The 24,589-nt window shown below is 44.5% G+C and overlaps 1 protein-coding gene across 2 annotated transcripts in view; it reads left to right on the forward strand.

Moving 5' to 3' along the window:
* Dym (dymeclin) overlaps positions 1-24,589 on the forward strand; it is a 273,725-nt gene that overhangs the window by 164,748 nt on the left and 84,388 nt on the right. For both annotated transcript variants that reach the window (XM_029471781.2, XM_021150437.3), the window contains one exon: positions 13,907-14,009. In XM_029471781.2, coding sequence (XP_029327641.1) covers positions 13,907-14,009 — 103 coding nt within the window. The remainder of the gene's footprint in view (positions 1-13,906; positions 14,010-24,589) is intronic.

Raw genomic sequence — 24,589 nt, forward strand, 5'->3', positions numbered from 1 at the left:
CCTGGCTGTCCTGGAACTCATTCTGTAAACTAGGTTGATCCAGCCTCTGCCTCTGGGATTAAAGGCATGTGCCCCCCACCACCCAGCTGATCTTCATTTTCTTGCATGGCTCACTAATTGCTAAGTGCATTTTATCAAAGACTCGGAGACGTATTCAGTGTGTTGTTGCCAACGCTGCTGTTTGAGTACACAGGTGCTAAAGGGAGGTTTAAGTGAGAGTTGTGGAGAACAAAAGTATGCTTTGCTAAAGTACTACCGTAGCAGTGTCTTGAAGGCATTCTGAATAGAGGCTTGCTATTGCAGGCTTTGAAGAATAATGAGGACAAGGCCTCACACTAGTGAGGTTGTTTATGGGAAACGTTAATTCTGAATTTGTTCTGACTCCCATCTCCTGACTCTGCCTTCCAGTCTTCCCATCCCCATACATTCCCGTCCTGTCTTTCCCTCTGGATTTTTATTTTTTAGAAAGTTTTACTGAAGACAGTACAATGTGAGTTGGAAACTGAATGAAACTCAACTTCCAAGACTTTTAGTTAAGGCCAGAAACTGAGATGTATAGTTTCATTTCAGGCTTTGATGGTATTTTCAGGCATGGAGATCTTACTTGGTGGTTTGTGTTTGGTTTGCAGGCTATGGGAAAGGGGCTGCTTCTGTATTTCACAGTGAGTCACAGCCAGGGTGGGTTTCCTGTGAACTTACTGTGAATAGACTCGGTTTGTGTTCTCAGTGAAAAGTATTTCTAAACTTTAACTCACAGGATATTTTATACATGAATACAGTCAGAAGATTTTTTTTTTTTTTCAGGGAAACAAGGACCAGGAATAACTAGCACTGTGGCCATTGGTACAAGAGACATTGCAGAGTAACTGAGGCAGGAGGAAAGGAAAGACTGGGCATATGTGCCCTTGAACATCTGTTCACTGAAGCAAGTATATATGTGCAGAGCAAGCATAAATTAGAAACTAATTACATGCAGGGTCAAAGGAAGTCGATATAAATATACAAGTTTTTACAGATCAGAGACTTTTTTAAAATAGTAATACAGCAAGCAGAAACTGGAAAAGAAAGGATTTAGGAGGGCCAGCAAGATAAATCAGTGGGAAAAAGCACTCACCTAGCAAGCCCGTGACCTGCTCTCCGGAGCCCAGGAACAGGTCCCACAAGACTGTCCTCTGACCGTCACACATACACAGTGGCAGATATGTACTGTTTATATACATTATGTGAGCAAACCACCCACACTAATTACCAAATTTTAAATTAAGAAAGAAAAGAATTTACAAGTTCAAACCTCTAGTTCCAAATAAAACTTCCTTTTCCTGTGACTCTCACAAAGGCTAATCAAGTGCCAAGCAAAGAAATCCCAGAGTTCTGGTTAGGATTCAAAACGTCTAAATCGTGCCTTCCTGTAAGTTCTGTACCTGGCATAGGTGCCAGTCTCCGTGCTGTTCCCTGCTCTCTCTGTGACTGCCCTGGGAGCTCCCACAGAGTGAGCACTTTAGTTAGCGGCTCCCTGAGGAAATGTCTTCACCTTCGGACCTGCCTGGGTTATCCTCAGCTGCCACTCCGCCCATCCTGGGCTTCCTGCGAGGTAATCCCTCTTCTCAGGTGGATTTTCTCATTAGCTATTACTTCAGATCCAATCACTGCCATGAGTTAGTGAGCTGTACTACAGGAGCCTTTTGAAAAACCGAATCGGTATGTGACCTGCTGCCTACATGGGTTTCTCCAGATACTAAGAAAACGTGACAGGAAAAAAAGACAACGTAAATCCTGTAACATCAGATAATCTGTTTCTGTTCTTTGCAGGATATATTTTTCTAACAGAGGAGGGGAAGTACTGTAATGATCAGATATATATGCTAACTGTACACCATTTAAAGTCTTCCAATACAGTTAAGTTTATATGAAGTATATATATATCTTTCAAGTATGTGCTACCCAAGAAGTAGGTATAAATGTAAGTTAAAGTTGGAAATAAAGATCATCCTTGAGTTTAGTTATTCTTGCTAAATAGCACGTCAACAAATTTAATCAAAATTGGGAAAATCTGCCTTTTAAAAGTCTTTTTCACATTACATCTACTTAAATATTTTTCTCACCAAGTTACTTTAAAATTAAAAACCATGAAAGAAATGCACAGGAGTGCCTTCATGAGAGACAGCAGTCACTGTCAAAGTCACTCTCAGTTTTGGTAATATGGTTAGTGGATCATGTATTGACAGACAGATCTTGAATTTTTACCTATTTTTCTCAACAAACTTTACCAGTAGTAATTACAGTAATTATATAACATTTCAAAATTATCCGTCATCATTCTGCTTTGCTTCTGACTTGTCTGTTTGAGTTTTAGTTACCTGCAGCTTGGGGAAACTACATTCCAGAGAGAAGTTCAGCATTTCAAAACAAACGTTGTTGAGTTATATACTTGGGCTGACCATGTCGTGTGGCTAGTGACGTGTGCTTGGTGTGTCTTAGCTTGGTTGTGTGTTTTAGAGTGGAGTTCATACTGAGTGCTGTAACTGCCGTGGGAAGTTTTTGCTAGAGGTGTGTGGATAGCAGTGGGATTGAGTTCTGCAGTTGTACTTCAGGGTGTGCTGTTGGGTGGGGACATCACTTAATGGGTATTAGATATGATGTCACCCTTTGATGAGAGTTTGATGAGTTACTGGGTCTTCCTTGTGGTGTTGACTGTGGAATGGTAGGTATATTCCATTCCAATGGGTCAGATCTGGTCGTGGCTGTGATGGGCACATCTGTTGTCCATGCCCTGTGCAGAAGGAAGCACACTTGGCGAGTTTCTGAGTCACCTCCTAGGAGTGCTGAGGCTTTGCAGTTTGTTTTCTGACCCCCGTGCCTTCATTTTAACACTTGTCTTAGAAATTAATTTTAAGGTGTTCTTTTTCTATGTCACCAGTTTATGGTCATGAAGACGGAAATGAGTAGGTGGGTAACATACTTTGTCTAGCAGCCCCTGTCTATACCATGCCACTGTTCTTAGCAAAGATGGTTGCTTTATTAGATATCACTTTACCTCAACTGAAACGTAAAATAAGATTTTATTCTTAAGGCAGGAATACCATTGAAGTTTCTCTCACTGGAGTATGAAAGCTAGAAGAGAAGAGGACCAGTCAGCAAAAGTTGTGTAGTCACAGCTAACATGAAGGGCTCGGCACTTACAACACGGGCGTGTCTGTGTTGCACTTACTAGGTCTGTCTGTGGTAGCTTCTAACTAGGCGGTGAGCAGCCTTCTAACCAAGGCCACACAGATGGAGAGAGCAAAGCTTAGGACAAGCTCCTCCCCCTGAATGCCACGCCCATAAGAGGCAAGGGCCACCAAGGGAATGTTTCCACCTCCACAGACTTGGTTGTGATTTCTGTCTCATTAAAGATGTTTTACTACTCACCTCCTTCCCACATTTACTGCAGTCATCCAGCACACTCGAGCATGTGTACACGCGCTCGCTCTCTCTCTCTCTCTCCCCCCCTCAGCCTTCTCTCTTACTTTTGGTCTCATCTGACTGTCTTTGCAAACCGTGTCAGAACCGTGTCTTGTCAGCTTTCCTGAGGAGCAGCAGCAGATGCTCCTGGATACACAAGCGTTCTTATCCCTGAACAGACGGCGTTGGAGTGCAGAGCAGCCGCCACTTGGACACTGCGTGCCCCAGCCACTTAGTGTGTGTGTGTCTGTCTGTCTGTCTGTCTGTCTGTCTGCAGATTAATCTCAGTAGCTAGCCTAGTGACAGTTACCTGTACCCAGTGAGCCATCTTGCTGTCTGGGTATCCTATTTTTGAAAACATAAAACACAACATATGTTATGTTTTATGTTTTCATAAGACAAAGAGTTATGCTTGGTATCTCACATCCAGTTCTCCTTCCTAAACACGTAGAGACAGATTTTCCTCCCTTGAAAAAGGAGTCCAGGCTGCCCTAAGCTTGCTTTGCATTTTGTGGGTATTCTGTGGGAGATGCGCTGGGAAGAAGTGAGGGTACTTCACTGAAATATGATAAGGTAGGAGTTGGACTTGGCGTGGAGTGCATATAATCCCAGCACTTGGGAGGCAGAGGCAGGAGGACTGCTGTAAGTTTGAGGCCAGCAAAGCTATGTAGTGAGCCCTAGTCTCATAAAACAAAAGCCCAATTGCCTTTTTGCTGCCCAGTTTTTAGTTTCTGGTAGTTCTGAGATCGTGGCCCTGTGCTATGAAGTGGAAGTTTTATTTGTTTTGACTTTTTTTTTTTTTTTAATTTGACTCTTTGTGGAAATTGGTGCTTTCTGTCCTGAGGACTTTCCATAAAATAGTTATTTAATAATGTCCATTTTTCTGTTCATAAACACAAAATTCTTATGTTAGTTAGCTTGTGTGGACCAGTTCTTAAGTATTATCTTTCTGTTACATTTTCTATGTCTTTAGCTTTTTGTTGTTGTTCTCACATTTATTTCTAACCCTACTATTAAACTCATCATTTCTGATACCATCTTTCCAGCTCCTAAGAGTTCGGTTTCTCTCTCAGGTGTTGTCTGTATGCCGCTCCTTACAGGCATGTCCCTCACCGGCTGCGTAAACTCCACAGCATATCTTCCCTGTCGGGTCAGTGGTGCTCTCTGGGAATTGTTGGCAAAGAGTTTCTATTGTAGACAGTAGCCTGAAAGAACCGGTTGGAAGTTTAGTACACTTGGGGCCCTGACTGGCTGATGCATCTTAGGGTACCCTGGCTGGGCTCTCTGAGACCAGTTCTGTAGATCCATTCATCTTAATGCTGTTCAGTTTCCCTGATCCTAGGAGGATGGTGGGGTTCTCTGAGCCCTTGAGGCTCGTGCACACGTACACACGCCCACACCAGTCTCTCTGGTCCACCAATTGTTAAAGAGTAAAGCATCTCTTTGCTTCTGCCAAATACAGGAAGGCCAGATGTGGGAATGGAAGATCTGATGGATGTTTAACATAGGAATGTTCAGTCAGGCTTGCGTTTGGGACCTGCACCTCCCTGTCCTAATTGCCTGAGTTCTAGAGTATACAATCATCCACTTCTCTTAATGTCCACCTATTCCTTGTCTCCGACTTTTCTCATCTGTTGACATGATGTTAAATTCAGGTGGTATATTTGCAATTCCCACATGTATGTACCTGCCTTAAACCCAGACGCATCAGCTGTCTCCTTGAACTCTCTGCTTGCCTAACAGGTGGGCATCTCAAATATGGCATACCCACAGGGGATGTGGTCTTCTTGAAGCTTCTACCCAACCACCTTCCTCGCCTTGCTTTTTCCAGAATACTCTCTAAACTCACGGTCTAAGAGTGAATCATTCAGGAGAGAGAGCAGAAGTGGAGTCACCGTAATCATAAAAGGCTTCTCCTGGTAGGAGACACAGTTGCCATCAACCCAGATCTTAGCACATTCCCGAGGTGTACATTCCATGGGCTCTGTTGGTAGCCATGAAGATTTCTTCACCCACTGTGGAAGTCAGTGTAGAAGTGCCTGAAAAACACAGAGAACTGCCAGCTTATCATCCAGCTGCACTGCACCTGAGCATATAACCAAAGGAGTGGGCAGTCAGCACACCATAGGCATGCCTGCACACCTGGGTGTTACAGGACCCTTCAGAGTGGCCAAGTGATCGGCCTAAGTATCCGCCGACAAAGGCATGGAGCGTGTCTGCACACAACACAGCTGCTTTTTCATCCCTCCGGGTCCCTTCCCGGAAGCCTTGCCAGCATTTATTTCTCTTCCTGATGACAGTCATGCTGGTTGGGCTGGGGTAGAATATCAGTACCATTTGGGTTTGCATTGCTCTGATGGCTAAGGGTGCTGACCAATTCATGTCACTTGCAAGAAAGCAGATGCACTTGGAGATCTGAATGTTAAAACAAACCAGATGCAGACTCTAGATTTGAAAGAGAGAAAGAGGCATGAAAATAGAATGGGACTATTTGGGAAAAGTAAGGAGGGGCCATGAAGGGCTGTGTGAAGTGGGAGGCGTGTGCCTTGCTGAGAGCCATCTTTTTGTACAGTTCATTCCTAGACACTCTTTTAAAGAGAACTCTGTTCTCACATCGATTCAGTATCCTCCTAGCCAGTGCACTGTCAAGAGAAAACTAGGAATTTTAAAATTCAAACTAGGAATTTTAAATGTGAACCTGTTTTTTTAATTCTATTTAGTCCTTTGCTCTTGGCATTGGCGTGTTTTAAAAATTCTAATGAGGGGCTGGAATGATGGCTCGGAGGTGAGAAACCCTGGCTGCCCTCACAGAAGGCGCAGGTGTCAGTCCCAGGACCCACACGGCAACTCACAACTGGCTGTAACTCCAGTTCTGGGATCCATGACTCCACATGGACAGGTGCGCTTGACAGACACACAGACAGGCAAGCCACTCATAAGCATAAAATAAAAATAAACATTTTAAAAAGTCTATTGAATCTACAAAAAGTGTATACTACAGGTTCAATGAGGCCATTACTGGCTGGGCACAGGGAGTCTACGAGTTAGCAGCCCACCTGGTCAACTGAGTGGGTGGGGAGGGGGTGTTAGTGTAAACTATTGTTAAATGGCAGACCTGAGCAGGGCGATCATCTGTCTCTTGGAAATTGAGAGCTTTGGTCACGGTTCGTGACCCTGAAGTCATGAACACGTGTAGTACGGTGTTAATCAGAGTTTATTCATTGTTTACCAGTACCAGTGATTGATGATAAGATTTCCATGCATATAACAAAGAAGCCAAAGTAATCCAAAGTCATTTTGACAAAGAAAGCAGAACTTGGAGGACTCCTCTGCCTGCTTGCAGGTTTACTGTAGATCCAGAGTCAGGACAGTGTGGTGTTAGTGTACAGGGGGCTCCCAGAGCAGTGGGCTGGAGCTCAGGGATAGACTGGCGCATATGTAGTCAATGCATTTCAGCCAGGACCAGAAGATAGTTCTTGGGGAAGTGATAGTCTTTCAGTGCTGAAGCAATTAACTGTCTCTATTCTTCTACCCTGCAGAACAGACAGACTTTGACTCTTGCTTCATAGTACACACAGCAGTGCAAATAGATCATAGACCTAAACACAAGAGGTAGAAATGCAAAGCTTACAGGAGAAGCCAAAGGAGAAAAGCTTTGGGTTGGGGGGGAGGGCGATTACTGTTTGTTTGTTTGTTTGTTTGTTTAAAGACAAGACATTAAAAAGTACAAACCATTCTTTTTAGAGTTTAGCAAATTTATCATACTTAATCAAATTTTAAAATTAAATTAGTTGTGGTAGTGTATTCCAATGTTTGGGAGCAGAGGCAGGCAGATCTCTCAGAGTTCCATGTCAGCCTGATCTATAAAGTTCCAGGATAGCCAGAGTTCTGTAATGAGACCCTAACTGGAGGGAAAAAAATTCTTATAAAGATATATCCGTGTGTGTGTGTGTGTGTGTGTATAATGTGCATGTACATATATGTGTATGTATATATATTTATATTTATATACTATGTATCTGATAAAGGGCTTATACCCAAAGCACATAAAGAAACAAACCTCTTACAACTTAAAAAGAAAAGCAGCTCAGTTTTTATGGGCAGAAGGTTGTATAGCTGACTACAGGGAAGGTGCTCTTCAGCGCCCAGAATACCAAAACTAAGAAGACTGAAATACCAAATGGCATGAAGGAACTGGTGGCTCAGCAGAGTTAGAAAGGGCCAGGCAGTCCAGCAACCCCTGCAGGACTCTACTCAAGAGACAGGGCAGTAAGTATTCAGCAAAAGAAGAATAGCTCGACCCTGGACACAGCTAGGGAATGGGAAACTTGAGGTCTGTCCGTATAGGAGACTGTTGGCCATTACAGCAGGATGAATCATGAGTGCTCAAACCATGGACAGATTTGCAAAGCACTGTGCTGAGTGAGAAAGGCAGACTTGGGGCCAGCATATGGTCTGGTCTATTTGCGTGAGAGTCTAGGAGAGGCAAAAGCATGTATCCGTAGCTGCTAGCCGGAAGCTGGGCACGTTGCAGAAAGGGCCCGGCTGTGAAAGGCCCCATGGAGCTTTCTGGAGAAGTAGCACTGCTATATCTCTTGATTACTCTGATGGGTTACGTGCATGGTTATGTTTTCAGAATCCTTGTGTTATAATAAAGCTATTTGAAAGCGAGCTATGCCTTAGGGCATGCATAGACCTCTGCCACCCATCTCCTGCCTCTTATTCCCGCTGTAAGTGGGAAGGCCGCTGTTGGTTTCTTCCTTAGAGCAAGTCCACCATCTTGGTTGCATTTTTTACCCATTTGACACCCTTCCACTTCCCCGAGATGATGAAGTGAAGCGGGCAGCTGCCTTTGCTTGCTTGTGGTTTTACTCTTAGTTGTTCTCAGAGCTCTGTCCTGAGTGTCATTGCTCGCACAGCGTTCACTCACTGTCATGTGGGATTGCTCCTGGTGTAGGTTGTCCCCACCTCTCCCCACACCAAGTCCCCTCACTGTCTTTTGAACACTACCATCTGGTTGTTTCTGCCTCCAGTGGTCTTCCTGAGCAGCTTGCCTGAGGGGCTGGGGGTGTTGGGGGGGGGGTATCCTGGCAGAATTGTTAGGCATACAGATTCAGGAACCAACATGCCCGTGCTTGACTCCTGACTCTTATTGCTCACTGCTATGAGCCTAGGGAGACGACTTAACCTACCCTTGTTTCCGTGTGTCATCCCTTTAAAAATGGAGGGAGGGGACATGGGTTGCAGTCAGGCCCACCTTTCTGACTCTGTGATGGGTGGTGCTGGTACAGGGCCCTCACTGCCCCTCCCACAGCTGCTGCCCTTGCTAATTTCTTTTTCCTCCCAAGTCTCCCTGTTCATAACTGTTCATCAGCCAGGGATCTCTGGAAAGCCCCAATTACCTGGGCTCCTTTCTTTCAGTCTCTGTGTTGTCTTTGCCTTCCACATGGCTCCTGTCAGCTTCCACTCCAGTCTCCCTCTTACAAAGTTGAATGTTCCCTTAGGGTTGGCCATTTCTGCTTCTGTTCTCTTGTCCTTTCCCTCCGGGGGAAAGGAATCTTTCTAAAGTGACAGAGGTTAATGATTCTTCCTTGGTCAGTCAGTGGTTTTCAGGTTTCCATTCTGTATCATGTGATTTCACGACGGGGACACTGTGGCCACCATAAAGGGGAAGGAGACGCATAAGGGAGAGCTGCTGCCCGCTCACTACCAGACACAGTTCTTCACTTCCGTCTCTTACTATAGTCCTGCTGACATGGACATCTCTGGGTCTCAGGGCGAGATCCAAGCTCTGTGTTCAATAATAAGAGGTTGACACACACCCACCACTTTCCACGGTGGGCTCTGCTGCCTCTGCCCTATTGCTGGCTTCTCCACCTTCACTCGGATTTCTTTGTTTGCCATCCTGCTGCCTGGCTCGCGAGGCCAGCTCTTAGTTGTTAGTTAAGGCAGCAGTCAGACATCCCCCTTTCCTGTCCTCCCTTGCTGCTGCCCTCGCTAGCTTCCTCTCTTGCCCCATCTCACCCCATAGATTTTCTCCAGTCTCGCTCTGTAAGCTGCACGGCCTCTCAGTATACCTTCTGTATTCTGTTTCAGCCTTTCAGATCTCTTTATCCTCATTTACTTCCCAGTTAGCCAACTCCTCACTTGAAGGCTACAGACAAGCCTGATTTCCTCTGCGGAATGTACCTAACCTTCCGCTGCTGCGCCCCTAGAGCATTCTGGCAGAGTGTTCTCTGCTTTCAAAACTTACCCCTTGGACTTGACCTCCTTGGGTGGGAACCATGTCTCTGAGCATTCTGCAGTAGCTCCTCAACTGCCTAGAACAAAGCCCAGGGTATTGGATGTGCCATGGGCATCCCTTTACAGTCTGTCTTCAGACTGTCTTCATTCTGGTCGCCTCTCCTGCCATCTGTGCACCTCAGCTGAAGCCATTTGCACTAGCTTGGGATCTTCTCAGCACGCCCTAGTTTGGACTGACCACACAGTTTTTTATTTACATGCTGCCTAACCAGTGCAGTGCTGTCTCTTGGCAGGGGCTCTGGTTTTCTCGGGTTGGTATATTCCTTCTTATAAGACCTCTTTTTAAGTGTATAGTGTTCCAGCCCCTCCACCCAAAGAGCATAGTAATCCCCTCTGTACGCATCCAGTGTTACCAGAAGAATGTGTGTGTGTGTGCGTGCACACACGCTCACGAGCAAATACATGCACACACACATGTGTGATGAGAGAGAAGAGAGACCTGTGTTTTAGTCATTTGCAGTTTCTCACCAAATGGCCAGTTTATGATGGATATTGTTATACTTAAAAACTAATCTTTTTCTAGCTTTAAAAGGGTACCTCTGGTGTTATGCCCCTCTGACTGCATACGAGTCACCCGAGGATCGGCCTCTGTGATTCCCTTTGTGATCGGCGTTTCCTGCGCCTTCAGCCATCCTGCATCTCCGCTGCTTTACCTAGCACAGAGCCGAGGCTGAGCCCTTGGCAGCAGAGCTTAAGCAGAAGTTACTTTTCGCACTCTGCAATTTGCAAGTCATTCTCCTATAAATTTAGGTCATTTTGCCTTAAAAATGCTAAATGAAAACCAAAATTAGAATGTTAAAAAAAGCGCACACAAGATTTTGCAAGCAGTAGCTCTAGTGTGGGGGGAGCCTGTTAAATCATAAGAGAATAACAACTTTGAGTGAGTGTGAATTCTGTGTCTCATTCATGATAGAACTGGAAGAGACCTCACGTTATCTGTTCTTGCACGAACTTTCTTAAAGCTGAAAACCATAAGCACAGCTTCTTGGGGAAGTGTGTGTGCTTCTGGACTCGGTACCCTCAGCCAGTAGACCTTCCCTCGTGCTCAACGGAAGCACCTTCTGTTGGGATTGCAGCTCATTCCCTTGTTTGGTCTCCTAACCAGGGAAACAGATTGCTAGTATTCTCTTGTAAAGTAAACAAACAAACTGGCCTATCGTTTCCAAAGGAAACCATTTCAAGTGATTTTCCACAGAGTGAAGAGGATGCGAATTCGGACATGCACTGGTTTGTAAGCTGAGAGAGCAGCCCCGCATTCCTGAGCTGAAACTTCAACAAGAAAGCATGCTTTCTTCCTCTTGACCCCTCGTCTTGCACCAAGCTCCTCTAAGGCCTCTCCATTGTTGTTCCCTTTAGGGGTGTCAAGTTTATGCCTCTGAGCTGTGCCATGCTTGTCCTGTGCTAGAATTGACTGCCACACTTCTTTTAGTCTCAATAAACCCGGGCTGGGAAGATGGGTCAGTCAGTGGTGTGGTTGCCTTGCAAGGGCAGGAACCACATTAAAGAGCCAAGAATGTTAGTTAAAATTTAAGGCTGGGAGTGCAGTCCTGTGGTGTGATTACCTAGCATGCATAAGACTCTGGTTTTAGTGCCAAGTATTCAGACCATAGAGAAGAACATAGGAGAGGGAAATCTAAAAGTGAAAAGCGGTTTCAGACTAGCTTAGTAGTGGAACATGTGTCCAGTCTATGTGGACCCTTAGGTCAATCCCCAGTGTTGCCAAAAACAAAAATGAAAAAGGATAGACAAAAAAGTCCTTGCTGAGACTAGAGTCTAGAGACTGCCATATCCAGGGATCCATCCCATAATCAGCCTCCAAACGCTGACACCATTGCATACACTAGCAAGATTTTGCTGAAAGAACTCATATATAGCTGTCTCCTGTGAGACTATGCTGGGTCCTAGCAAACACAGAAGTGGATGCTCACAGTCAGCTAGTGGATGGATCACAGGGCCCCCAATGGAGGAGCTAGAGAAAGTACCCAAGGAGCTAAAGAGATCTGCAACCCTATAGGTGGCACAACAATATGAACTAACCAGTACCCCCCCAGAGCTTGTGTCTCTAGCTGCATATGTATCAGAAGATGGCCTAGTCGGCCATCAGTGGAAAGAGAGGCCCCATCGTCTTGCAAACTTTATATGCCTCAGTACAGGGGAAAGCCAGGGCCAAGAAGTGGGAGTGGGTGGGTAGGGGAGTGGGGGGGAGGAGAGCATAGGGGACTTTTGGGATAGCATTGGAAAAATAAATGAAGAAAATACGTAATAAATTAAAAAAAAAAAGTTCTCATCTAGAAAGAATGTTTATTGGTCTCAGCTTCTTGAGTTATCCCGCTTGATCCATCTGAAATAATAAGGGCCTTTCCAAAATTGATATTCAAATCAACATTCTATTTATAAGATCATCACTAAGGAATAATAAAACCATAGTTTTAGCATTTACAAAATACTACAGATCATCTCTCGAGTTAAGATGGAAAGTCTATAGAACCACAATGCCTTTGTCCTAAGCGTTCTTCTAATCCAAGAGTGTGTGTTCACAGGCAACAATAGGTTTACTGTTAGGGCATAGGACTACACACATTTCCTACTAGAGCATCTATGTGTACGCATGAAATACTCTCTGTGGACCTAGTGCTAGACATACACATTTTGAATCATGTCTTCTTAATGAATTGACTTTCACTACTATAAAATCTTTTTCTTCATCTCTAAGAGTCATGCTCTTATCATTCACTCTTCTCTGTCTGCAGCTAACATGGCCACCCAACTTTTCTTAGAGTTATAAACTCCTATCTGTTTTTAGATTTATAAGTGTTTCTTTTAAATAGCTCGTAGTTGGGTCTTGACATTTATCTAGTCTTAAAAAAAAAAGTAAAGAAAAGAAGAGAAAAAAAAGCACTATCATTTAATTGGAACATTTAACATACTTATGTTTAATTTTAATCACCTTTATTCCTTGAAAATCATTCACATATCTTTATTAAGATAGATGCCTCTTAGGTCATATAATCCCTATTCTGAACTTTTCCTAACTGACCATTCAAGACCTCACCTGCCACCTGGGACAGGGATTTTTCTCTGCCGGCCCAGTGGATCATCTGCAGTTCTCACTCTACTACACGTTTCACTTATATAAATCTGTTCACTGTGTAGCCCCTCCTCAGTTCTCTGTACGTGTTACAGCTCAGTGTTTGTCCAGACACTCAGATTTCTAGACCTTTCTTGCAGTTTCTCCCCTCTCATGGGTGATGGCTTTCCCAAATTCTCAACTCTGTCTTCCCAGTTGGTCAATGTGCCCTGCTTCTTCTGTCCTACTTTTCTGAACCGTAGTCTAGGTTAGACCATTCCTTAGAGAGAACCTCGCCATTGCTGACTGTTCATGTTTGTCTCACTTTAGGAATCCTAATCTTATATTTCAGATTTGCCTAAAACAGTAGTTTTATGTCTCTTCTAGGTTTTACTTGATTCCTACAGGGAAGTTCATCTGTTACCAATTAACCTGTCATGACCAGAAGTTAGTTAACTTTGTGTGTGTGTGTGTGTGTGTGTGAATATATCCTTAAAAATCACCCTTGCTCCAAATTAATTAGTTAATTAATTAAAAAATCACCTTTCTTGAGAAATGTCTTCTTGCATACCTGTGGTCCTGTAACACTGGAGAACTAGACTGAGCAACATACTTCCTTGAAGAGTAGGCAGCGAAGGTCCACCTACCTAAGCATCCAGAGGGGCTTACACCAAGTCTGTCATCTGCTAGTCCACTACCTGTCCTGGATTTTCTCCTCTCTGTTGTTTTTTCACTGTACTGAGCTTTTGAGAATTTTTCCCGTGTTTAAGATCTAACTTTAGCCTGGGAAGCTTTCCAGTGAGACCCTTCTTATTTAACCACCCCCCTTACTCGATTTTGCTCTGTACATTAATGCTATTGATCTACTGTTGACATAGGCATGAAAGGATTATCAATATGCTTGCGGCAGTGCTTGGTCACTGCCTAGCCAGTTGCTTTTGCATCAGCCTCCTTAATAAACCTGCTTTGCTCCTGACATTGCTGTCACAGAGATTTCAGAATCATTACTGTGCTATGGGACTGTTAGTCCCTGTTAGGCCTAGAGGAGGAGGGCTGGGTTTCTTGGTGTAATTGGCTTTTCCTTATGTTTTTCAGTTTGTTTTCTTTGCTGTCTAAAAAACACAACAAGGTCCTGGAGCAAGCCACGCAGTCCTTGAGAGGTCCCCTGAGCTCCAGCGATGTCCCTCTCCCAGATTATGTGAGTAGCTGCCCTGTCCTGGTCACCAGGTCCTCTGTGCTGTTAGATCCTTGAGTCACTGAAATTTGCCAAGTCTGTCCATGTCTAAGCACCCCTAGACATCTTCAGGGAAGGAGCTGAAGAAGATGAACCTCAAGTGGTGGTTGTTGATAGTCAGGAATCCTAGTAGTTGAGCCAAACAAACAAAAACACCTCCCAAACCAATGACACTCAACAGAAAAGCCGTCCAAGGCTGTGTAAAGAGTGCCTGCCTTGCAAGGTGCTGGTGGGGGCTTGAGCTGGGTTCATCTGCACCTGCTTTATCCTTAGACAGTATTACTGAATCGTGCATTAGTGCTGTGTAGTTATTTATTCCACAAAACGGGTTGAATGTATGGGGTTTTAAAGTCCTCCTAATAGTTTCTTCCATTAATCAGAGTACAACATTGGCGTTTCTAAGAGGAAGTGGTCATATTTAATGCCAATCATGAGTATGATTGTAATGGTAGAACCCATTTTGTGATACACATTTGAATTCTCTGTTGAACCTCTCAGTTCTTACTGACTTAGTGGGTTTCTTCATCCATAAACTTTGCAGTAAGTCCTGAGCCCCTGGTCCCTAGGATCACCAAGGAACGCTTGCTATGACCTGTCCCTGCAACTCTCGACCTAACACTGAGCACATGAGGCTGCAACCCACACCCTCTCTGCCAGTCTTGCTGCCTTTGCCCAGAGCTAACAGAGCAGGAGTGACTGGAGCTGAATCACTACCTGTGCCAAGGATCCAATAGGTGATTTGAGAGCACAGTAGCGGGCCTGCAGTGTGGCTCAGCAGGTCAAGAGTCTGCTGCACAAGCCTGAGGACCTGAGTTCAATCCCCAGCACCTAGTAAAAGTGGAAGGAGAGAAGGAGTTCCACAGAATAGTCCCCTGGCCTCCGTGGGCATACTACGGTGTGCTCATCCCCACACATGCATCACACACAGCAACAGTGAATAGAGCCAACCTGTTAGCAAGGGAACGGGGATGCTCCTCCTTTTGTAATTCCTCAGCCGTTTAACTGGTTGAGTATCCTTGGCAAGAGCCACAGACTTCTGTGTCCTGGACTCACCCCAGACGGCTTGCTCGCAGAGCTGGGAAAGGAGGAGGAGAGGGTCTCCACAGCTCTGGAGGTCCAGATGTGTGCTTTCTGCACCAGATTGGAGACCATATTAGCAGAGTTTTAATAAGTGCTTAAAAATAAGCCTATGTTTTCCTTTTTGCCCTAACACATAGAACACTCGGGGTCTGCGTAGAGGTTTCTCAGTTTATTAAGAAAATGTTTATACTCATTACACTGTATAATTCCCAAGTCAGTTGAGTAACAATGTAAAAAGAACATGGCAAGTTACAAAAATATTAGTGTTAGTATTTAAGTCCAACCGTGTTTGTCTGAACACCTCACGGGAAACCCTTCCATCGCGTTTTAGATAATGAGGAAACTGCCCTGGCTGGTGAAGGGAAAATAGTACAAAAACGGTGCTCTCATCCTCTGCAGAGTGCAACCTGGGGCAGTGGAGGTGGAGGAAGGGCAGCTACTGCTCTGTGGCTTGCATGGCTGGCATGTGAGTGTGTGCGCGCATGCGCGTGTGTGTCTCTATGTGAGGCTTTCACAATTTACCTCAGTGAGTGGGTTGATAGAGGAGCTTTGGATGGCATTTTAAAAAACTTCGGTACATTCAGACAACTTACTCATGTATAGCAGAGCCTGAATATAGAAAGTGATAGCAAATACGTTGTAGTTACTTTTAACTATAACCATGTTTTAAAATTATTGATACTGTTAGTGTCACAGAGCTGATTTCCTTGGCTCTGATAATCACCTTAGCAACTATTAGAAGTGAGAAAACTCTAAATTGCATTCTGGAAAGAACCACAGAAAGTATGCTGGTGTTGTTCTTTCAGAGAGCTTTTGAATCTTCTGTCTGGCCAACTATGTCATCTCACTCAGGAAGTAAGTTAACACAGGTAGTAACCCCAGCGGTGGTCCTCAGGAGAAGGATCCGAGCAGTCTGTGCTGAGCAGCCCGTGCTGGAACGATCCCTTGATCTTTGGAGTCCTAGTAATTCTGTCCAGAGGCTACGTGATGGGTGACAGCATAAAGAATGAGTACTTCTATATCCTTATGTCTTTAACCTCTCTTGGTTTTAAGTTATACCATGGTAAATACCAATGTGTGTAATCTACATGAAAACAGTCCTTTCAGAGCATCTGATTGTTGCAGTGTATAAAGATGTCTCTGGAGACCAAAATCTTTGAGAACCATTGAAAAATGTATCTATTACGCACACACACACATACACACACCTCAATTAAATATACATTGTCTTTATGCTATAGTTAGTCCTCTGCCCAGACACTTGAATGCACTTTAAAGGTGGTACTGGCACACGCCCACCTTTAGTCCCAGCACTTGGAAGGCAAAGGCAGGTGCATCTTGATGAATTCCCCGCTAGCCCAGTCTACGAAGTGTGTATGGACAGCCAAAGGCCACACAAAGAGACCCTGTCTTAAAAAACCAAACAGAAGAGAAGCTGACAAAATGGATTTGGAGGTTGGGGGAGACAGGATTTCTAGCCTAGTTATCATTAAACTCCCTGCATCCTCCTGCTTCAGTCTACTGATGTTTACTGAAAATCCAAACTATGCTCCTGAAACTTGTTTTCCTGAAGTCCTGTTTGCCTGTTAGCACCACTCCATCTAGAACCCCAGATACTTCGTTCTCCATTAAGTACGCTCCTCCACCCCTCCATTGGATAGCGCTAAGGAAACATCTATTGAATTTGTTTATATAACTTATATCTGCTCTTAAACATTGGTGTTTTCTGAAATACAGTAAGGGGCATTCTGACTTGATTCCTATACCAAGAAAAATTGAGCTCGTGTTTCTCTGTGTTATTCTGTCATTTACATTTCTTGTGTTTGTTCTTTATGCTTGGCTAGGAAGAGACTGTACTATTCACATACATGGAGCAGTTATCTTGATAATAATGGTATATCCAGAAACATGGGAGTGTACTTGTCATTTTAAAGCAGTTCCTTTTAGGATTTTCACTTTTGAGGCATGCTCGGGGTTGCCGACCATATTTGTAGCGTGGACTAGAACATGGCCAAGTCTTCTCTCTTGGAATCACCTCGGTGTGGTTAAGTGAGCAGCACACGCTCCTCCACATACAGAATCTCAAATGTACCGATAAAGTTAAAGTCAGTAGACAATAGCTCTCATAAACCTAACAGACGTCCAAAGAGACAGCCTTCCTTGTGGAAGTAGGGGAGAGGTTGGAGCAGCCTCCTCTGAAGGGAGCTGACACTTGACCTGGGTCCTGTTGCGTTTGATTTGATTTTTGAAAAGGACAATATAGTCTTCACAGTATGCATTGGGTGCAGCGGTGTCCAGCTTCAACAGGTGCTCAAGAACCCCACATCCGCTGCAGTTTGATTCCATGCGCAGCAGGTATAAGAGAGAGAGTGTGCCATAGGCCTAACCATAGCAGCCAACACCATATGGTAGTTAGCTAAAGGTACGTCATCAGGAGTTTGGATTAAGCAAAGACTTAGATATAGCAAAAGCACAAAGAACAAAAACACTTGGATAGTTTGGACTTCATCACAGTTTAAAACTTTGGGTAGTAGAATGCTTACCTCAGTGCCATATAGCTGTGATGGTGCACTCTGGGAATCCCAGCACTTGGAAGGTAGAAGGAGGCAGTAGGATCCAAAGTTCAAAATCATCGTCAGGTGTATAATGAATTGAGGGCCAACCTGGGCTATATATAAGCCCTGCTGCCAGAAAATAAAATGTAAACTTCACTTTTATAGGACTCAAATAAGACATTGAGTCAGTAAATAAAAACAGAAAGAAGCACTAAGGGGGCAGAGGCAGGCAGATCTCTGAGTTTGAGGTCAGCCTGGTCGATATAGTGAGTTCCAGGAGATCTGGGGCCATAGAGAGACTGTCTCAAAACTAAAGAGTGAAAGAATAACTCACAAGCTCATGTATCCAGAATATGTGTGCAAAGCATACAATTTATCAGTCAAGATATGAGCATCATGCTTTAAGGTCAGGCAAAGCATGCAGGTCACCAGTAGAGATGCAAACAGCACACTTTAAGACAGGACAAACGCAACATTTTGTAGCTGAGTTCTGAGATACAAAAGAGTACTTGAAGGTCTCCCTTGGTATGGGGGAGATTCTGGGCCTGAGGTGTTAGAGAATAAAGCTGCCTCTGTACTGACAGTGACAGGAAGCCTTTCTGGCAGGGGGAGGCTTGGTGAGGCATAGGGTGCAGATCTAACCCCAGGAGAGCCACCATTCACCAGCCCCAGGTAAGCAGCAAGACCAAGAGAGACTCGCCCTCTGTGTGGGGACACCTAAGTGTTCCTTTACACCTAAGACAGGGCTCTTCTGTACGTCTCAGTTCTCCTTGACCTTGCAATGCTGACCTGATGCTCACTGCACCCTGCAGCCCCAGAGATAAGCCAAGTCAGAATGACCATTGAGAGCAAACGATGAGTCCTGTGGGCAGGCTGCCAGCCATTCACCTGCTATGAATGCAGTGGGTGATGTAGACTGGCAAAGGACTCACCAGTACCCATTTCCCTACCATATCCCCAACCCCAATAAACAGGAAAGCAACATTTTCCAGCTCCCTTAAGCTTCCAGACTGAGCTGTAAGATGGGTGACAATGGCCGGGCGGTGGTGGCGCACACCTTTAATCCCAGCACTCGGGAGGCAGAGGCAGGCGGATTTCTGAGTTCAAGGCCAGCCAGGGCTACACAGAGAAACCCTGTCTCGAAAAAAAAAAAAAAAAAAGATGGGCGACAGTGCAGGATGCACAGGAGAAAGTGCTGTTTTTCTATACAGTCCTCCACCCTTCTCCCTCATCATCTGCTAGCTAGGTATGGTAAACCAGTGGAAGACTGCAGCACCCCAGAAGGTGGTATTGCTAAGAACACTGGGCTTCTTGTTAGTCTGTGATACAGGTAGCTTTTGTTGCAATTTTGGGTGGGAAATGTATAGACATTTCTCCAAAAGGATAGAAATAGTAGAGGTTATAAAAAAATTGTTAAGCATCTCCAGTTATTTGTGAACTGTGGCTCAGAATCATAGTGGGCTACCTCTTCACACCTGCAAAGATATCTAGAGGCAGGCAGTGTTAGCACTGAAAAGAAGAGGGGCTCTCACGAACTGCTTGTGGGAATGTGAAAGAAGGTGTAGTCTTTTGGAAAATGATTCAGTTACATAGGAGGCAGCAATTATATTCCTAATAGGATGCAAATAAATGAACACATATATCTACCTCAACACGTGAATCTTCATAGAACCATTCCCTAACCATCAAAATGAATGAAGCCTAAATGTCTGTCAACCTGTAAAGGACTGAAATAAAATGTAATGGTAGCCATCAAGGAGAAGAAAGAAGAACCTAGAAAACATTGTGTTAAGTAAAAGAAGCCAGAAACAGGATCACAAACGGCACGGTCCCTTTCATTCAAGTGTCCAGAACAGACAGGGCCTGGCAAAGCAGACAGTGAGTGTCTGGGTCTAGGGATGTGAGGCAGAGTGGGATGGGACTACTGGTAGACCCTGAGTTGGCAAGCGTTGCAGAGATCTGAAAATGCTTTCAGATGCAACTGAGATGGATGCACAAGTCTGTGAATACAGCAAAAGCATTGGTGATGGAGTGTGTTAGACCTCGAGGAAGCCATTTTAACAGTTTTTCTGAAATTATAATTACATCATTCCCACCTTTTTTCTTTTCTTTGGCCCCACCACATACTGTTACTCTCTTTCAAATTCATGACCTCTCTTTTTTCCTTTGTTATTGTTACGCGTGTGATCCCAAATACAGAAATGGCGGCCTTCTCAGTTGTGTAATGTTCTTGTAGGTATGTTTTGGGGGCTGACCCGAGAAGACTGTTTGTCTGCGTTCGGCATTCCTCCATTACGTCGGTTGCCTTGGTAGGCTTGAGGTGTCGTGCGCTCATCTTCCACATGAGCATGCCCGCTGGTATCTTCCTTGTTCCAGTCATATTTAGGCAATCATGCTGGTGGGGCATCATGGATGTAGATTCTATGGTTATTTTAGGAGAAACAGTCTCACAGCAAAGATCCTGTGCTTCTGACTCAGCAATCGCTAAGCCTTGGGTCTGGGAGTTGTACTGTAGATATATCAGTTGAGACTGGGCTCCAAAGCCCTGTATTGTGCTGCTGTGGTGTTCTGTAATGTTCTCCATCTGTTGCAGATCAGAGTTTCCTTGATGAGGGCCGAGGACTGACTTACTGTGAATCTAAGGACAAATATGTAGAATGTATGTAGTGCGGTGGCAGTGATAGGTTCTCCTCCAAGACGTCATCAGCCCTGGGTAGCTGGCTAGGTGTCCAGTGCCAGGTATGTTTTCCCTCTTGCTGAGTGGGTGAAATCATTTTTAAGAGTAGCCTTTGGAGGATTGGAACCAAAGAGTCAAAGACTGACAAGGAAGTAGAAAGTGGTTTTGTGAGCAGCAGCTTGACCATAGAAAGTGTTAGTGAGCTAGCTGCACAGGTACACGAAGGTGTATGTGCTTCTCAGCACTGGCGTAGAGCAAAAGGAAACCAGCAAAATACACATCGCCAAAGCACTGGGCAGGATCAGTGAAGTGAGGTGGCTCAGCGGGGAAGGGTGCCTGCTGCCAGTGCTACAGTGCCGCTCAAAATCCATCCCCAGAACTGCATGGTGGGACAAGCACAGATTGTCCTCTGACCTCCGTGTGTGCACCACCTCCTGCCCCCATCATAAAAAGAAAAGGGGGAAAAAATCACTCAATCAGAGCATAACTAATGCATTGCATTCTTCTGTGGCTTTTTAAAGAGTTTAATCTTTATAGAGACTTATGTGAGAAATAATCTTCATTATATAAATCCTTTTTAACTTTAGATTGGCCTACACACAGACGTTTAACAATACACTTTTCAAATTAAAATGATTAGCATGGGGAAGTCATGTGGAGGAGAGAGGGTTGTGCTTTTCTTCATAGACAGGTCTTGGGACGACGTTCGGCACAGGTGACTGGTCTTGCTGCTTCCCTTCCTCCTTTTCAAGATGTCTCCCAGAGACTTGGCTCAAAGGGGGGTGGTGATGGTGTTGATGGTGGTGGGGGTGATGGTGGTGGGGGTGATGGTGGTGATGGTGGGGGTGGTGGTGATTTTCTTTGGTTTTTTTGTTTTGTTTTGTTTTTGTTTTTTTTTTAAGAATTTCTTATATTTCAGCTTCCCCTTAGTGAACATGTCAGATTTCTCAGAACTAAGAAGTGACTAAAACACACATTATAACCTTGAGCCTTAGTCCTTTCCCTGGGTCCCACTGAATTGTTCACCATGCCTCCATGATGTTGCCACTGTATTTCTTGTCCTTCTGTGCTTGGTGCTGCTAAACTGCCAGTGAACTTTGTGGAGACGGTCCTTCGGCCTGCATGTGGTGTTTTCTTGTGCTTGTGCTAATGCTGGCCCTTCTTGGCCAAAATGTTGTCCAGCCGCGTGCGGGAGGGTGCAGTGCCGTGTGGGAGGGTGCAGTGCCAGCTCACACTGCCGCTGAGGTTTACCTAGACCACTCTGCTAAGGCAGTGCCTGCCAAGGGCTCGCATTGTAAACTTGTTTTTCCCTTTGTAATTACTCTGTACTTGAGGAGCTGCTTAAACTGTGCCAAATCCTTTTCTGCCAGACACTGCCTATAGCACAGATCGCAGATTTGCTGGTGATAATCAGTTTTTCTCATTCCTTCTACATTCATAAACAAGGAATAGTTTCATATACACTGCAAAATGTTTGCAATAATAAGCAAATTAGCATATTCATTACTCATGTGGCTGCCGTGGGTGTGTGTGTGTGTCCCCTGTCTGTGTGTGTGTGTGTGTGTGTGTAGTGAACTGTTGAGATCTCTTCACTTAGCAGATCTCAAGTACACTTAGGAATATTCCTAAGCACTGTCCACATCTGCACGTGAAATCCACAGAGCCCATTTGTTGTACGACAGAACGCTTGCGCCGTCGTCAGAACATCTGCTAGCTACTTCCTCTCTGCTGCTGTGAGCTAAGCTTGAGGTTCCATACAGAAGGGGTCACACAGCATTTGTCTTTCTCACATAGCTCATGCCCATGCTGCTTCAAATGATAGACACTCCTTTTTATGCTTAGTGACATCGCGTTGTGGTACACACAGCACTTGCTGGTGGGCCAGTCATCTGTCAGGAGGCAGTTGAATGGCTTCCTGCCTCAGCTCTCAGGAATCATGCCACAGTGAATATGAGGGTGCTGATAACTCTGAGGTACCGATTTCATTTCCTCTGGGTGTATGCTCAGAAGTGAGGCTGATGGTTTTAATATTGTAATGAAATATTTCCTTTTTAAAACTTCTATATTCCCATACCACCTGTGGATATACAGTTGTTTTTAAATGTCAGGCAAAAAAAGTTATTTCCTAACTAAAAACTACGTGACTTAAACATAAGACCAGTCCTCCATGCGATTGTCCCGTTGTGGCTGGGAATTGTGAGCTCCGCTTTCTCTGAGGATGATCCTGGTTCTATTATTTGGGAACTTGTAGTTGGCAGGCTCCCATCCTGTGTGTAAGAACCAGTCCTACAGGCAAGGCGGGCTTGTGCTGAGAGGAAGGGCGTCGGCAGGGAGAGGGGCCTTTACCAGTGCTTCTGCAGGAGTATGGTAGATGGCTCTTTTAAGGATTTTAAAAGATCCTTAAAAGTATTTAAAATACTTAAATACTTTTTCTGTTCCTTCCTGTAGGACATGTTTGCATGGACTGCGGCAATGATTAATTAATGTTCTAAGTGAAGTTTAAAGAGCACAGAAAAATACAACCCATGAATATTAAAGTCAGCACTAATGTGTGATCCATTTGGTTTTTTTAAAAAGGAAAAACCTGATCAGTTTCTTTTTCCCCTTCTTTCCATTCTCTGGAAGCTGTTTTCTTATCTGCAACTGTGTGGAACTGGTATAGCAACGCCTTTCCCGGTGATGTCTCCAAGCTTCCCTTGTTTGGTCAGGAAACCCCGTTTTGATTTTGTTTGCATGCATTCTGATGGCTTGTCTTCTCCCTTTCTGCCTCAGTTCGTTGTTCCTAATGGGGGGAGGGGGTCCTAGCATTTGGAATTTTCTTTGATTTACCCTTGATTTACATGGCAAATAGAAAGCAGCTGTCCACTTAAGCATCTCATTCTTGGAACCTTAGTCCCCTCCAGCATCATCTGGAAATGATGGAGCTTGGAAAGCGCAGCTAAGAAGAAAAGGCAATGTTTGTTTTATGTGGGATGAGTGATTTCTGTTGGGGTCCTTTAATTCGCCTATTATGAGGGTTATTAAAAAGCAGTATTACAAAAGAGGCTTAAATGAAAAGAATTTTCTGAGCTGGTATCTTATTATTACAGTTGATTGTAGTCAAAGCTACAAATGCTTTAGAATGGCACTTTATTTTAGTTTCTCCAAATAAGACCCAAAAAAACCCAGTAATCTTACTCATTGTATGAGTGGAAATTCAATCTTTCCCTTGATTGATTTAATTTCTGAAAACAAATTGTGTTTGAGAATTCAGTTCTAGCATTTTTTTATTCATGGATTTCTGAAAATTTCTTACAAGAATAATCCTTGCAGGAATATTTGAGGATCACCATAGACGTGGAACAGAACCCTGAAATGCATCCGTCCAATAGACTCATGGCATTCTTTAAAAATCTGTGCATTCCCAGCAAGCATTCATGACTTCCTTGACTCCTAAGCTGTGAATGTAGAGGGTTCAGTGCTGGGAACTGGTTTACTTTAGGAAGCAGGAAAGTCATTCTTGCTTTGACAGGCGTTAGAGTCATTCTGTTATTGGACTCTGTCAACTTTTCATGTCTGTTAATGCAGCCGCTGCTTCCAGATAGCTACTATTCAGGAATTCTATTCCCAGGGCTTAAGTGAGGGCGCTTAGCCTGTCTGTCTAACTCAGTACAGCAGGCAGACTCAGTTACTTTTGTGCATTTGAGTAACCTGTCGTCTCTCCTGGTATTTTCTAAGATCTTAAATTGATGTTTTGCCAAAGGAGGGAAGAAGTATGTGGTGTTCCTTTGGCACACAGCGCTGGTGAGCACACTGAGCACCTAGCCATTCATCCTCTGTAAGGTCGTAGTGTTGGCTCAGGGTGTCTTAACAAAGGATAGGCTGAGTAACTTCAACCATACACACTTACTTCTCCCAATTTGAAGGCTGAGGTACAAGATCAGGGTGCTGGCACACTGAGCTTCCCGTGTGCTTAAGGGGCCTTTTCCTAGCGCCTGCACCCAGCTCGCCCTTGTCTGTGCTGCCCCTGGGTCCTGGCAGCCCTGCCCTCCCCACCTGCTCACCTCCCAGATCCCCTGTCACTTTATACTCTGAGGTATTCCTGTGAGTTTGGAAGAGAGTTGAAGGACAAACTAGATTTGTTGGTAAGAGTTGCCTCTAAGTGAAGGAGTGTATTCAAATGGACAGGAGTGAAGCTGGTTCTCGGGGGAGCTCTTCTCCTGTGAGGTGACTGATGAACTACACCTGACTGA

The sequence above is a fragment of the Mus caroli genome, unplaced genomic scaffold (assembly GCF_978045245.1).
Source record: "Mus caroli unplaced genomic scaffold, Mus_caroli_1 scaffold_19, whole genome shotgun sequence".
Lineage (NCBI taxonomy): Eukaryota > Metazoa > Chordata > Mammalia > Rodentia > Muridae > Mus > Mus caroli.